The following is a 16054-nucleotide window of genomic DNA, read 5'->3' on the forward strand; positions in this document are numbered from 1 at the left end:
TCTGGGCAAACATATTCATGTGTAAATACTGTTCATCCAACCCTTTCGTGCACTGAACCTTAAATATCCATTTTCCATGTAACGATGGCTCCTTTTCTAATACCAAAATGTCTTTATCAAAAGTATGTTTCTTTGGTAATCTTCTTTATGATACATACAAAATCCCCTTTGGATATGCAATTAAGAAAAGAAAAGATGGCATTGACCAGCTAATAAGTTAAAAGAGTATACATGGGAGAGGGGGCAGGGGGCTGCTTTTTTTTTTTTTTCCAATTTATTGATTTATACTATAAATCAGTGGAAAATAGAGATCATGAAACAATAATATCTTTCTTTTCTTTTGGCGCTCTACTTTTTCATGGATGGAATCGATGGTTTATTAAAGCACGGAAAATGATATATATATATGTGAAGATTCTACAAACATATCCATAGACAACTGATGAAAATGTGGAGTCCTTTTAATCAAAGGTCACTTTTTAACATCAACCTTCTCTTTTACCAGTCAGATCACATGCAAAGCTTGGGGTTATACCACATGCCCATGCAACTTCTCTCTCTCTCTCTTTGCTCAACATCATACATACATTTTCTCTCACACACATATCTAAATGTCTCTGTTAAAGAGGTGAAGTTTGAATGCGTTTTAAACAAGTTTTAAAAAGTTATCAATGTTGTATTTTCTAATTTCTATACGTATGCTCCCTGTTGAATGGAAGAATAAGACATTGACAAAAGGATGTGCTTTTGTATGTAAGTAATTATTATTCGATGGATCCAGTGTATAATGAAAATTTTAAACTCCTAATATTAGAGTATGTACTTAGAGATGGACCAAAAAGGTGGGTAAGGGTAAGGGCTTCTCTAAAATAGAAAAATATCACATTGGTCCATTATATTTTATAAATTATAAATTAATAAATAGTTAATTTATTAATTTTTTAGAACTATAAAAATATAAGTTAATATAATGATGGAGTTTTATTTGAAATATATTAAAAAGTAAATTTTATACTATTACATTTGTTTAAATGTTTTATGATCACAGTATAATTTATACGAAAACTTTCTAAACCCACACTATTAGATAGATTTTGGGTTTAATATAGTAGTTGTAGTAGCAGATTTTTTTAATGTATAAAAGTTAATAAAGCCCTCCTTTTAACCTTCTCCGTCACTAACCACTAACTACAAATTTCAACCCCATTATCTAAAAGTACAAAAATATAATTAATATCATTCATAAATGGTGTATGCACTAATGAATACATCATCTAAATTTTAAAAATAAATTTACTATAGAATTATATAAGATCAAAGCATTAAATATAATCAAGAGATATATGTACTTTCTTTCTTTCTTTTTTTTTTGCTTAATTTTATTATCAAAACTAGGTAATTAAGATCTTGAAGCAAAATCTAAATAAGCTGCTGACATCACGTAGAGAATAGAATCATGGCACCAACATCATCTATCGTTATTAGTGAGGAGACAAAACCAGCGAAGATGAGGTCTCAACCCACCCTTCAGTCACTTAGATATCCCAAAGTTAAGCTTTAACTATAGCTGAGTGTTGCATTAATGCAAGCTTAACAATACATGCATGAACTTAGAGAACTAATACGTGCTTTTAAAATTGACTGCTGAATTGATTAGTTTGATTGTTTGGGCTAATTAAGCCGCCTTGGTTGATCAAATCCATCACATACATGAACACGAGGAATAAAAAAGAGAGCGTCAAAGTTCCAACAATGTAGCTCACTTGAAAGGGTTTATTTGTAGTTGTTCGTTATACGTCGTTTTAAACGACAGAATACGTAATATAATAATGAAATGGCGAGCAAGTCATCATGGATGTACGTCCTCCCCGTTTACATGTGAACTAGATAAATCACAAAAGGAAAAGTGGTGGTGGCAGCAGCAGGTAGGTTTCGTATGGCAGTTGCAGTTGATGTTTCAATCTTAAGATAGATTTATACCTTTCAACCTCTACACCGCTTTTCTTAGATTCTGCGCCTAACTTCCATTTTAATATCTAACCAAAATCCTAAACTTAATGGATGATGACAAGATTTGACGGGGACTTCAATTCAACAGTCTCTCATGGTGGCTACTTATTTCTACGTCACCATTTACACGGTTATCTTTTGACTATCAAATTTGCCTTCCTGCCTCTAAATCTATTTTTAAAATCTGCTGTCAGCAAAAATGTAACGTGTTTTTCCCTCTCTTTTTTTTATCCAATTTAACTGGACTTAAAATCCATTTATTTAAACTGAATCATCTGAAATTAAAATGTCTTGAATTATTAATTAAATTATAATATCTGAAAATTTTTGAATTAAACACAAATAACTTTAAAAAAAAACAAAAAATAATGTGTTTTATATCAAAATGCAAGATCTTTATTTAAATAAAGAAAGAAAAAGATTGAAAAGAACCATAAGTGAAGATAAGGACACTTATCTTTGGAAATTTCTACGTATACATTCCTTATCCACTCGCCAAACCTTACTTTTCAAATGGTTTTCTTTTTAGCTCAATTTCTTAATTTATGATCTTTTGAAAAAACATTTTTCCCAAACAATTTTTCTTTAAAAAAAAAAAAACACTGTTGTCATGCATCCACACACACCTTGTTTGTCTCCTTCTCAAAAAGCAATGTCACAACTTTATTCAACTTGGCTGTCTCTCCTATTTCCCAACTTTATTTTTACTTGGTTCAAGTTATAAAATTCAAATCCAAAATAAATAGTTGAGTTGGATTTGAATTTTTTTTTCCTGCTTTGAAGGAGAACCGCACCTGTCAATTACCTTATCATTAAAGTGGTGCAGCAGTTAAATTTAAATTCTCCTATGAGAATTCCAATTCAATGTAATACATTTGCGCATTGGTTAATCAACGGAAAAGATTAATTTTGATGAATCACGATTAGACTAAATTAATAACTAAAACAACTTTGAAATTTGTCCTCCCTTTTTTCTTCAATTAAAATAATAATTTAATTAAATAACTAACTCAACTCAAATCAGTAAAGCCAGAAAGATGATTTAAGGGGAGTAGGACTATACACAAACTAAGCAAAGATTTATTACAAAAGACTCACCAAATGTTTTAAAATTTTAATTTTAATGTTGATATTACAAAATTAAAAAGAGACTTTATGAGCCGGCCTCATCTTTGTGCAATCCAAACTTGGTTTCATCCATCCATAAAGAATTTGAGTCTGAAAATATTAACTTTATGGTGATAAAATAAATTGATATATGCATAGGATTATTATGTATTTCAAAATAAAAATATAAGCTTGGAGTAATGACAAGTGTTCAATAAATATAGGAAAATATTAATATATATATATATATATAGACATGTGACAATTTATTAACTCGGCCTATGGTGATGCTAATATATCAAATACTATCTCTTTTTTATTTATTTAATTGGTTGAAAATGAAATAGAGTTATCAAGTTAATAAAATATGGGGAACATATTATTTACACCATGTCCCCTTATAATGGAAAATTTTGTGTTTTAACTCTTTTAAAATTCAAAAAAAATATAAATCAATACATGATTTAACCCCCTAAATTAATAATATTGTGATTTAATTTTTCTAAAAATTATAAAATTTTAAGCATACAATGAAAAAAGTTACATGACCCTCATAGAAAATTTTAATTTAATTTCTAACTCTTTCAAAAAAAAATTTCTTGGTAGGATATCAAAATTCCTAAAGTCTAAACTTTGCTAGCTATTATCAATTTAATTAATCTGTTATATTTTTATTACACTCAAATAAATTTATTTTAAATTTGCGACTAAATACAGTACTCTTTATAATATCTAAATAAACTCTTACTAAGAATTGAATTTTTTTTTTGATATAATAAAAATATAGAGAGTTAAATAAAAGTGAATAGATCAGAAATTGGATGGTAATTTTGGGAAGAAAACAAAAGAAAGTTGATAAATTTTATTTTTGCTGGATAATGCAAATAATGAAGTGAAGAGATTAAATTAAACCATTGATTCCCCATTGGGCACATGCAATGCAAAGGGGAAAAAACATATGTGTAAATTTAACTCAAATGGAGGGTTGCAGTTTTGTTGGTTAAAATGAGTCATAAAATCAGCCTTTGTTGTCCTTTTACAGAAAAAGTGATTGACCCTCATTAGATAAACCTAAGCCCTAAAAGGTTTTGGAATCTTGAGGGCTAGAGTTTTTACTTTTTATAGATCAAAGCTAGAATATCTGTCATCACCATTTCATTAAGGATAATATACTAGAAAACCTTAAAACTTATGCTTTTTTTTAAATTAAATAAATTTCTAATCTATAATTTTTATTTATGAAAATTATTAATTTTATTCAAACTCAAGTTATCTTAAAAATTTTGAAAAATAGGTTTCAAGATGAGGTTTGAAAATCATTGATTTTAATATTAAAGTAAAAACATTTTAAAATTTTAAATTAATTTATATTTTATGATTATAATAATTTAATAATAATAATAAATTAATATTTTTATAAAATAAAACGAAATAATAATTTAAAATTTCTTGTGAATGCTTATATATTTATAATACACTTAATTAATCTTTTAAAAATTTTAATGACCGTTTAAGATTTTATGTTAATTTTGAAATTGTATAGAATTTTTATTGCTTCATTAAAATTCAAAATAATTTTACTTTAATATTAAAATCAACAACTTTAAGGAATAAAAATAATAGAATAAATCTTATTTAACTTAAAAAGTAATTTAAAAAATTGATTAAATAAAGTGGAGAAGTTTAAAAGGTTCTAAAATATAAAAGAAAAGTTATGTTGTTGAGATCCTCCAATGTCTTAACCCAACAAGTAAAAGTTTTGGTAATTTTATTCATATTATTTAACATAATAAATGAAAATATGATTACATACAATAATATTAAGATGCTATAATTTGTTTAAGAAAAATTTAAAAATGGGAAAGTAGTCGTAGTAGTACTTTTAAGCACTAGAGGGATTTTGCATCTTTCCTTTTGTCCGAAGAAAGCGGGCGGGGGCAATAGTGTCATAATCCTCCCTTTAAGGAATTGGTAGAAGTTGACGTGTGTTGGAAACAGACAAGCCATGTCTGAAAAGAAAGACATGGAGTACTGTATGAAAATGGAAAACCCAAGTGGTTTAAAAACCCAGTTGAAGGGGTGGTAAGATAACATGGTGAAGGCAGCCTAAAACCCTCTCCCCTCACCCCTCCTAATTAACCTCCAACAAGCAAAGCAAAGAATTCACTTTCTCTATTTATTCCCCTATATCTTAAGTCTCTCTTCTTGCTCTCTTCATTCTAAAACAAAACATTACTTGGCATCATGATTCATGTTTTCCTTCTATTTTCTCTCTGTTTTTCAGGTTCTTATTTTTTTTTTTTCAATGTTCCTTCTATTTCTTTGTTGAATGTGCTTTTTTTTTTAAAATATATACTTAATCTATTCTATATCTTGTTACTTTACAGATTATGGGTTTATACAAGGAGTTACATCTCTAGGTATCAATTACGGTCAAGTTGGCGACAATTTGCCTCCACCCGACAAGGTTCTTGATCTCTTGACCGCCCTTAAGCTCACAAAAGCAAGAATCTACGACACCAATCCTCAGGTTTTAACCACATTTGCCAACTCCAACATTGAGCTTATCGTCACAGTTGAAAACCAAATGTTACCTGTCATAATGGATCCCCAACAAGCACTTCAATGGGTTAGTACCCATATCAAGCCTTATTTTCCTGCCACCAAGATCACCGGGATCGCCGTAGGAAATGAGATCTTCACCGACGACGACACATCACTGCTAGGGTATCTTGTCCCCGCCATTGTCAGTATCCATGGTGCTTTAGTTCAATTAGGACTGGATAAGTACATTCAGGTTTCGACCCCCAATTCATTAGCGGTTCTGGAGGTATCTTACCCTCCTTCCGCTGGTAGTTTCAAGGGGGAGGTCTCGGGTGTCATGTCACAATTTTTGCAATTTTTATCAAGCACCGGTTCCCCATTTTGGATCAATGCCTACCCATATTTTGCTTACAAGGATTCCCCCAACAAGATTTCCTTGGACTATGCTCTTTTCAACAAGAACCCAGGGATGGTCGACCCTTACACCAAGCTACACTACGACAACATGTTATACGCGCAGGTTGACGCTGTTGTTTATGCCATGTCTAGGTTGGGTTACGGTGGGATCGAGGTGAGGGTTTCCGAGACGGGGTGGCCGTCTAAAGGGGACTCTAATGAAGTCGGAGCTACCGTCCAGAATGCAGCTGTTTACAACAGGAATTTGTTGAGAAGGCAGATGAGTAATGAGGGGACACCTCTGCGACCAAACATGAGGTTGGAAGTGTATTTGTTTGCTTTGTTCAATGAAGATATGAAGCCCGGACCGACCTCTGAAAGGAACTACGGTCTCTTTCAGCCTGATGGAACCATGGCTTACAATGTGGGCCTCTCTGCCTTGGCCACTTCTTCATCAACTTCATCGGCTTCCATTTCTCTTACTTCCTCTGCCACCAAGGTAATCATACCATAAGTTTTGTTTTCTTCTAATCCCATTGACCTACTTTAAGCAAATTTTATCAATACTAATAAGAAAAAGCGGAAATATATCAACAAATTGTATACCGGTAGCCACGAAAGAAAAAAAAGAGTAAGCAAACTGCAAATTGAGGTAAAATATTTATAGGAGAAAATTATATTATCGTTTTCTTAATAAAAAGGATTAATCTTTTCTTTCTTTCTTTTTTTTCTTTAGTTTCGCCCTCTCTCTCTCTCTCTCTTTTTAAATGGTATATATTGTGAAACAGGCGTCAAAGGTGGAATATCAAAGCTTGGTGTACTGCATGTTTTTGTATTTGCTGACTTTCCAAGTTTTTATGAGAAGACAACATTAGGCAAAAATGGTGACTTCAGCTGCATGTAAATATTACATTTTGGTAAGGAAAAAAAAATTGGGGCTTTCCTTTTTTAGGTCATTTGATCATTTCTGAAGGAAAAAAGAAAAGAAAAAAGAGGACCACTTAACGCTAAAGGTACCCCAATTTTTAACACCAAGTTAACCCATCAAAATTGAACTTTCTCCACAGCTGATGATGGATTTCATGAGTATCCTTTCAGCATACATGTTCAACAAAAAAGGATCAAATTAAACATTATGATCAAATGGGTATAATTTCAAAACATACCCTTTTGTGAATTGTGTTGATTTTCTTTTGTTGATCATGTTGAAGCTTAATGAAGTAAAAAGCAAGAAAGCCATTGTATTTCTTTTCAATATTCTAGCAGCAGTTCAAATATGTTTTAGAAGAATTATTTTCTCCATTCATGTAAAAAATTATATATTATCATTGTTAGAGAGAAATCAATAAATATAATTCTATTTGGTCTGCGAAGAAAAAGCTTTTACTTTCACTTTTGGACGTGGAATCCATAACTGTTCTTCTCAAATAGTCAAAAATAAGTAATCACAAAGACTGTTGAAGCGTTTGCTTTTCCCTGCCCTCGTTTCTCATGCATATACCATAAATTAATAATAAAAAAGACTATAAAATATCAAAAGTTTGTAAAAGAATATATGGGATAATGAATAGTTTAAGCTGCTGTTTGGATCTTTATCTATCCCGAACCTGAAATTTGGGCGGCCGTGCTTTATTCCCTGTGGCCAAATGACCGTCAGCATCGGTCATATGCCATCCCTTTTTTTTCGCAAAGAAGCTTTTCAATATTGGCTATCTTTTCTTTTTCTATAGAGATAGGGAGACAATCTAAGCTCAGCCTTAGTTAAAAATCCTCGATGGAGATGGTCTTCTCATCTCCTACATCACCCAACTTGTTGCACATGCACCCCACAACAAGTTTTAAAGGCCTCCCACTATCAAAATTTCCCCTTTTCTTCTTCTTTTATTTTAAAATAATATTATGTTTCAGATGTGCAAAAGAAAGTTCAAAGGATCCCCGTCAAGAAGTAGGAGATTTTGTGGGTGGAATTATGTGATCTTTGAAAGCTTCGTAAACAAAAACAAGTCTATTTTGGCTGATGACATGTTTTCTAGACTCTAGTGGGAGTGACGCATCATTTTTGTTTGAGGCCCCATATTCATGGAATTTAGCATGTGCCTTTGCTTCTATGATATGAGGGCATGTTGGCAAAATAGCTGGTCTTCTATATTTGTATCCCCTATCATTGGGGTATTATCATTATCTAATTATTCTTTTCCACACAATTCCATCGAGCTTTCATGAACCCTTCAAATTATAGGTCCATTTGTCTATGTCTCCTATCTTCAAGATAAATTATGTTTGAAATGTATTTAAGATATCTTAGCTATCAATTTGCCATGCTTAGAAATCATAGTTATTCTAAATCAGTGGCTAAACTTTGTGATGTTGACAGCAGTATTTGGGAACCATAAGTTAATATGTAGCATTAGGGCAGCCAAAGTCAAAAAGGGCAAAAGCAAAAATCCATTTGTAGATCACTTGTTCTTATTTTATGCTTGTGTCGGCGCACTGACGAAGTTTACATTTTACAAAAGGAATCAATAGCCCCTTCTTCCCATTGCTTTACATTTATATTATCCTAAAACTATTGGTATGGAAACCATTGAATTCATCATGGTTTGCCACATCGGTATTTGGTAGTTGGTATCTATAAGTCGAACCAAAGTGATGAATTAATTTTCCTCTTCAATTGCTTCGACTTCACATGCTAAGGAGAACTTCTAAATGGATTTAGTTTCGTATTTACTTTTATTATGTTTATCATTTTATTATCATCAAAAACAATTTATGAAAGTAATATTTATTAACAGTGATTAACATTGCATTAACAATATATATGGATATAACAGATGGGAATCGATTCCATCATCATTACACTTGTTTTGAACATCATCATATCCACTATTTTTATAGAGGGATCAACAACATGCTTTTATCTCTTTTGAGATTGAATATGTTGGCTTGCACTATTTTGTCAAGTTAATCACTTTAATGAAAGAGTCGCAAGTTGATAGAAGACTTCAATCGCTTGAACCTTCCTAAATTAAATGATTTAATTATACTTTAATTTTTTTTAATTTAAATTTTCAATTAAATCCCTTTTAATGCTTTTGTTAAACGATAAATTTCATTTCAAAATTTTTTAAATTAAATTTAAGTTATTTTAACAGAAACTTTTTAATTTCTTACTTCATCCCTACTTGTGTGCTTGCCATGTGAATTGACGCTTAATCTCATCAAAATCCACTTGGCATCTCATAACTCAACTAGTCAACTACTAACTATCTAACATATATATATTATAAAATCTCCCATATATAGTCTCTAAGATATATTCTAAGTTACATCGTATTTTTCATGTCTGTATCATTAAAAAGACTCCAAGCTTATACCCTGATATCAATGCTCTAGCCAAATTTCACCACCAAAGGTGATTATGGGTCAGGCTGAAGCAAAAATTTAGACTCGTTTGTTAGGGTTCGACTCGAAAAATGGGCCTAAAAATTTATTTAAGCTCGGCCCAGATAAAAATATTAAAATCCGGGCCCGACCTAGCTCACCCATATTAATTTTTTATATTATATTATTCTTTACATAATTTTTAAATATATATTATACATCAAAAAAACTAAAAACATTAAAATAAATATTTCCAAACAAATTGAAAATAAATTTTAAAAAAAATATGTATACTTAAATAATACTAAAATAGATGCAACTTAACAAGAAAATATCTTTAAAATAATAACAAAATTAACAATAAAACAAGTGTTATACAATATCCAAACAATAATAACAAAATAGTAGAAACAAAATAGTGAAATGGTAGCAAAATAGAGAGAAAACAATAAGAAAATATCATTGAAATAACAAAAAAATAGCAATTTTTTTTCATTTAATGAATTCGGGTCGGGCTAGGGCCAAAATGTTTTAATCGAGGCTCGACCTGTTTTTAAAATGGGCCCTATTTTTTTGCCCAAGTTCATTTTTCAAGCCTATATTTTTGCCCAAACCCTATCACTTTTCGGGTCAGGTGATCAGCCCATGAGCAGGTCTACTCACCACTACTCCCTAAATACTCTTAAATCACCATTAACAACTCTAGACACCCGTGTAAATTACCTCCAATCTCCTACACCACCTATCATCTCATCAAAATAATATATTATAGCAATAACAAAAATAACATTTGAACTATTTTTATCTTTTGTTTTGTTCAGCAGCAGTGTTAGCTTCTGGGTTGGTTATCGCCCTTTATTTTTCCCCTTCCACCAACTATTTTTTTCTTTCTTTTTCTCATTCACTCCACATGTCTTCTCTCTTTTTCAGCTTGCAGATCTATTTTTTTTCTCTCTTTTTCACTCCACAGTCATGATGGATAGATGACGATGTCTATTGTTCGCTAAAACTCCACCGACCACCAGTAGTTTTTCTTGTAAAGTGGGTGGTTCTTCATCAGCTTCTTAATATGTTTCTATTTTGAGAATATTTCAGAATAATAAATGATTTCACGAGTCGATTTGGAGCTGTGTTGTCTTAAGTTTTATATTTTTTTTTTGTTTTTTTTACCATTGTTTAATAAGTCTCTAGTTTTAGAAGTTTTTGTCTACTCTTGTAGTATGATTTTTAGTATTGCTTGCGCATGTAATCTTAGTTTTACAAGTGATTTTAGGAATGGTTTTATTGTCGTCCTCTATAATTTGGTGAATGCTCAATTCTTTTGTTGATTTTTTCTCGCCGATTTGGACCATCCAAGGTTGATTTTCGTATCGTGTTAAGTGTTTGCAATCACTTCAAATATGTCGTGCTTCAGTTCTGACAAAGTCAATTGTCAACATGTCATAATGTTTTATTGATGCTAAGGCTAAAACATTTGCTACGTTGATGGAGTTTATCCTTTCTCATTTATGACGAATGTTTGTTATTTTTTCCCCTGAATTGTACAGTTCCCTTTATTGAATGAAATAATAAATTTACCTTTAAAAGTTACATGTTTAAATAACTATAATTGAAATAAAGTATTTCAAAATACAAATAATAAGATTTAAATTAAAATAAATCTATAGATAGCTCAAACATAGTTCCTACAATATAGACTCAAACTTAAGCCATGAAAGTCCAAAACCCTTAACCTTGCAACAAAGTCAATCCCTTATTAGCAAGTAATTAAAATAATCTTTAAATTAAAAAAGAAATAATATTATTTTAGGCTACAAGTAGAATTCTACAAATACATACAATATCAATTTAAATAATTATAACAAAAAATAAATATCACATAGCATAATGATAGAAATTTAAACTAAAACAAAACTCACACATAATATATATAAAATGAGATTCAAACCTAACCCATCAATAGCATGTTTGGTTTGCTTGAATTCGACATAATAGCTCATTTATTACATCACAATCACATGAGTTTCAAATAACAACGCATTTGGTAGCTTTGATAAATAATAAGATCAAGGGACTTTTTATTTAAGTGGGTGATAGCTTTCACCTATGTCAATGAATGTTTTAAATATCATTCATTTTATATTCAATTTCAATTATTTTTGTTTTAATTTTATCCTCACTCGACAATCATATTTTACAAGATATTTATGGGCCAAGTAGTCCGCTTGACCAAGTCTGCTCAATTGGTCTTGGGTTGGACTTGATCAATGGTTTTTTATTTTCAAGTTGATCCAACTCAAATTTAAATTAAATGATTTTAAAATATATTTTTATTTAAATTTAATTATAAAATATTTAAAAATTAATATAAAATTATATATCTATGATTTTTATAAATATAAAAATATTTTTATTATTTTAATAGGATTTTATATATATTTAAAATTAATAATATTAATATATTATTTGTAAATATTAATATTAATATAAAATTGAATATTATAAATTTTTTTACCATTTTTTAAATTATATAAAAAATTAAGATGTTAGGGTTAAAACAATAAATAAACAAATAACACTTATGTTTTAACTCATAGCAAACACAAATAATACCTATCATAATTTTCAAAAACCAAACATCTTGATGTAGTAACATTTATCTTTTATCTATCATTTTGAAACTTGAATGTTATTTAACCTTATACTAAATCTTAGTAATTATCAAAATTTCTATGACTTTATCAAAATTTTTAACGGTTACCAATAATTCTAAGGATTTATCAATATATTTAACGATTTATCAATATTTCTAAGGATATATCAATATATCTAACAATTTGCAAAAAAATTTAACGATTTATCAATAATTGTAACAATTTACCAAAATATCTAACGATTGACCAATAATTTTAAAGATTTACCAAAATATCTAACGATTTACCAAAATTTCTAAAGATTTACCAATATATTGTACGATTTTCCAAAATTTCTAATAATTTATCAAAATATCTAATGATTTACCAATATTTATGAGACTTTATCCAATTTTCTATGATTTTATCAATATTTCCAAAATTTCTAACCTTATACTAACTCTTAACAATTACCAAAATTTCTATGAATTTGTTAAAATATCTAATGATTTACCAATATATCTAACAATTTACCAAAATTTCTATTGATTTATCAAAACTTTTGAGATTTTACAAAAAAATTTAATGATTTATTAATATTTATAAGACTTTAACAAAAATTCAATGAATTTTCCAAAAGTTTAGTCACTTCACCTATATTTCTAATGATTTACCAAAATTTTTAAGATTTTGTCAATATTTCTAATGATTCACCAAAATTTATAAGATTTTACCGATATTTGCAAAATTTCTACCAAGTCTTCACAATAACTAAAATTTACATGACTTTACCGGGCTTACACCAAAACCAAAACCAAAAAATAAAACAAAAAAATAATTAAATAATAAACCCAAAATCAAAGTCCAAATACAGTCTTTATACAAATTATAGTCTAAATTACAATCCATTTACCTAAATTAAACCTAACCCAATTAACCCAAATAACCCAAAATACCCCAGGCCCAAAACCCCTATGGAATTTTCGGCAGAAATCCTAGATCATCAGCGCAGCAGCAACTTCCTGCAGCCTCCAGCACTGCTGCTGTCTCCGGGCTAGTCCTACACCTCATCCCACGTGTGTCACCACCTCCAGCTGGCTCCTTCTGTACCTGTAACAAATTAACAAACCACAAGCCAGAGCAAGAAGGGCGCAACAACACAACAAATTTACAGCAAATGGGCAGCGAATTAATAGAAAGATCTAAGGAATTTCTTTGATTTTCTCTTTTTCTCTTTATTCGGCTATAAATAAAGACCGAATGTAATTTGTATGGGGGGAATACAGATCGAAATTTTTTTTGAATAAAAGTACAACAATTTTTCAGGAGGTGATTTTTGAAATCTCGTTTTTTCCTTTTGATTTTGCTTCTATTTCTTTGATTTATGTATTTCCTTGTAAAAAAAACGAAAGAGGGAAAGGGGGACTCACCTATGGTTCATTGCGGGAATCTTGACTCCTTCGAGATCGGATCAAAAGAGGGTCGGGTTTACTCCTTTTGTTTTCCCTGATATTGAATAGCGAGTGAGTCTCCGCATATGGCATGAGCAGAGTCGAAGACTCTCCTCGCGCATGGTGGATCACTGGATTTAACGGTGGCATGTGGTGACTGGGCATAAGGCTCATGTTTAGCCGAATGAATAGGGAGGGTTTAGTTTTTCTTTCTTTTGATTTTGTTAAAGTAATTGAGTGTTTGGCTTTAGTTTTTTTTTTTTTGATGGACTTTGTGTTGAATTTGAAAAGGTGCCGTGTAGAAAAGGGTAAAATGATTGCGCACATCTAATCCATGTACTGGATCCATGTTTTAGCTTCGAAAGGTCAAATTGCGCGACTAGCCCTTCGTCTTCACGCAGACCTTCAAATTGATCCTTATTTATGCTTTATTTCTTTTTAAATTTGTCATAGAATTTGCATGTTTTTGCAGCAGTCCACTCCTAAACGTTATGATTTGGGATCTGGAATATTTTCAATTTTGATCTCTGGACATTTGCGCATATTGCGCTTTAGTCATTATTTCTATTTCAATAGTTTTTTTTTTATTTTGTAAATTATCTCTTCTATTTTAATTCTGTTTTAATTGAGTTTTCTATTTGTATAATTCATTGTTTTAAAATTCATTTAATATTTTTATACATGTGTTGAGCTTTTTAATAATTTTGCTTTGTTTTTATTTATGTAATTATTTTGAAGTATTTTTTATATTATATTATTTTGACATTTTGTATAATATTTAGTTTAAATTTTTTTATTATTATCTGTACATATATATTATTTTGATTGAGTCTTTTTTTTTACTTTGTATAATTCATTATTATTTTAAAAATTCACTTAACATACATTTTTATTTTTTAATTATTTATATGTCTAGTTACTTTAATAATTTTACTTCGTTTTAGTTATTATTGTGTAGTTTGCCTATATCATATTATTTCATATAATATTTTGTATAAATGTTCTTATATTACGTATATAGCTTATGATAAAGTTAATTTAATTTTATAGTTTATATTTTAATTCCATGATATTTTATATTGTTTTTTAGTTAAGATTTTTTTCATGAACATATAATTTTAATATATATTGGTCTGTTCATCTTTCATGTATATCGTTCATTCCTTATTCTTATTGTATCTTCATTATATATTGTTTACATCGATTTTTTTTATTATCATGTGTATATTATCACCTTTAAATAGATATGTATTTTTTTAAAATATTTTGCATGTTATTAGCTCCAAATTACTTCGTTCACAATATTTATTTTCATATTCATTCACATATTCTTAGTTTTATTTTATATACATGCATCCTTTCAAACCCGATCATGTATCGATTCATTTTGTAAGTTTTCATATATTTAATAGTTTTCAAATTGTTTCCGAATTGTTTTATGTACTATGTGTCGCTTTAGTTTTCATGTTATTTCATGTATTGTTGTTTTATATTGATATTTAGCCTTTTGCACTATTATTTAAATTATGTTAGTTTATTCTTTTGTTTACCTGTATAATATTTTGTATAGTAATCCGTGTTTGTAACTTTGATTTTTTCATCGTGATTCAAATATCAATATTTTGGGTTAATATTAGTTGTTTCAATGTTATTTTAAAATAAATAAAAGCGTTTTAAGCAAATTCTCAGTTTAGAAATAAGGTAATATTCAATATTTGGGGAATTTGGAAAATGGTACTCAATCGTACTGGGTATGATTTTTCGGCGAACTAAATATTTGAATAACCTTTTTTTTAGTTTAAAATTTTTCAAAAGTCAAAAATCAATTGTCTTTAAAGGTATAAAGGATCGTATCCAATCGTACTGGGTATGATACCGCATATCTTTGAAACGAGAGATTTGTGACTACTAATTTAAACTATTTCAAACATTTTAAAGAATCATGCTTCAAAAGATCTTTCTTCTTAAAATCTTTGATATAAGGATAGCATCGAATCAATTTGGTACCAATTTTTGGGCGTAGTGAGGATGCTAACCCTTCCTCATACGTAACCGACTCCCGAACTCATTTTTTGAATTTATGTAGACCGAAATTGATTTAAAATGTCTTATTAGGTGATCCAATCATACCTAAATAAAAAGATTGGTGGCGACTCCACACTCGGTTTTAAAAAAGTCGATCCCCATTGCTTTTCAAATAAAAAGGGTTTCGACAAAATAGAAGTGTAATAGTATTCTTGTGTTTGGTTGAAAGGAGTAGAGGTTGTAATAGCATAAAGAAAAAAGCCAAATGACCAGAGTACCCTTAGCAAAATTTTTGTATTGTTATTTTTAATAAGACTATTATTAAATATAATTTAATAAATAATTTAATGATATTTTTAATATAATTATTTTTATATTAAATTATATTAAAATATTTTATTTTTATATTTTCAGAGTCTAAGTTCTAAAAGACGAAGCTGAAAATTAATTTTATTTTGTTATTCAAAATTGCATGGAATAGTCATTCTTTAGTGATAAAAAAAATTA

The 16054-nt window shown here is 29.3% G+C and overlaps 1 protein-coding gene and 1 long non-coding RNA gene across 2 annotated transcripts; one reads left to right on the forward strand and one right to left on the reverse strand.

Moving 5' to 3' along the window:
• Nucleotides 1–5113: 5113 nt before the first annotated feature.
• Nucleotides 5114–7357, forward strand: LOC107958412 (glucan endo-1,3-beta-glucosidase 10). The gene is made up of 3 exons (XM_016894173.2): nucleotides 5114–5401; nucleotides 5505–6556; nucleotides 6846–7357. Exons 1-3 carry the CDS (start codon nucleotides 5362–5364, stop codon nucleotides 6930–6932), a joined length of 1179 nt encoding a protein of 392 aa, XP_016749662.1. The 5' UTR covers nucleotides 5114–5361; the 3' UTR covers nucleotides 6933–7357.
• Nucleotides 7358–12893: 5536 nt separating this feature from the next.
• On the reverse strand, nucleotides 12894–15639 carry LOC107958413 (uncharacterized). The gene is made up of 2 exons (XR_001700614.2): nucleotides 13502–15639; nucleotides 12894–13181 (listed from the first exon to the last, which is right to left on the reverse strand). It is a non-coding gene; the product is annotated as an uncharacterized lncRNA (long non-coding RNA).
• Between the last annotated feature and the right edge of the window lie 415 nt (nucleotides 15640–16054).

Source organism: Gossypium hirsutum, chromosome A05, assembly GCF_007990345.1.
Source record: "Gossypium hirsutum isolate 1008001.06 chromosome A05, Gossypium_hirsutum_v2.1, whole genome shotgun sequence".
NCBI classification, from domain to species: Eukaryota; Viridiplantae; Streptophyta; class Magnoliopsida; order Malvales; family Malvaceae; genus Gossypium; species Gossypium hirsutum.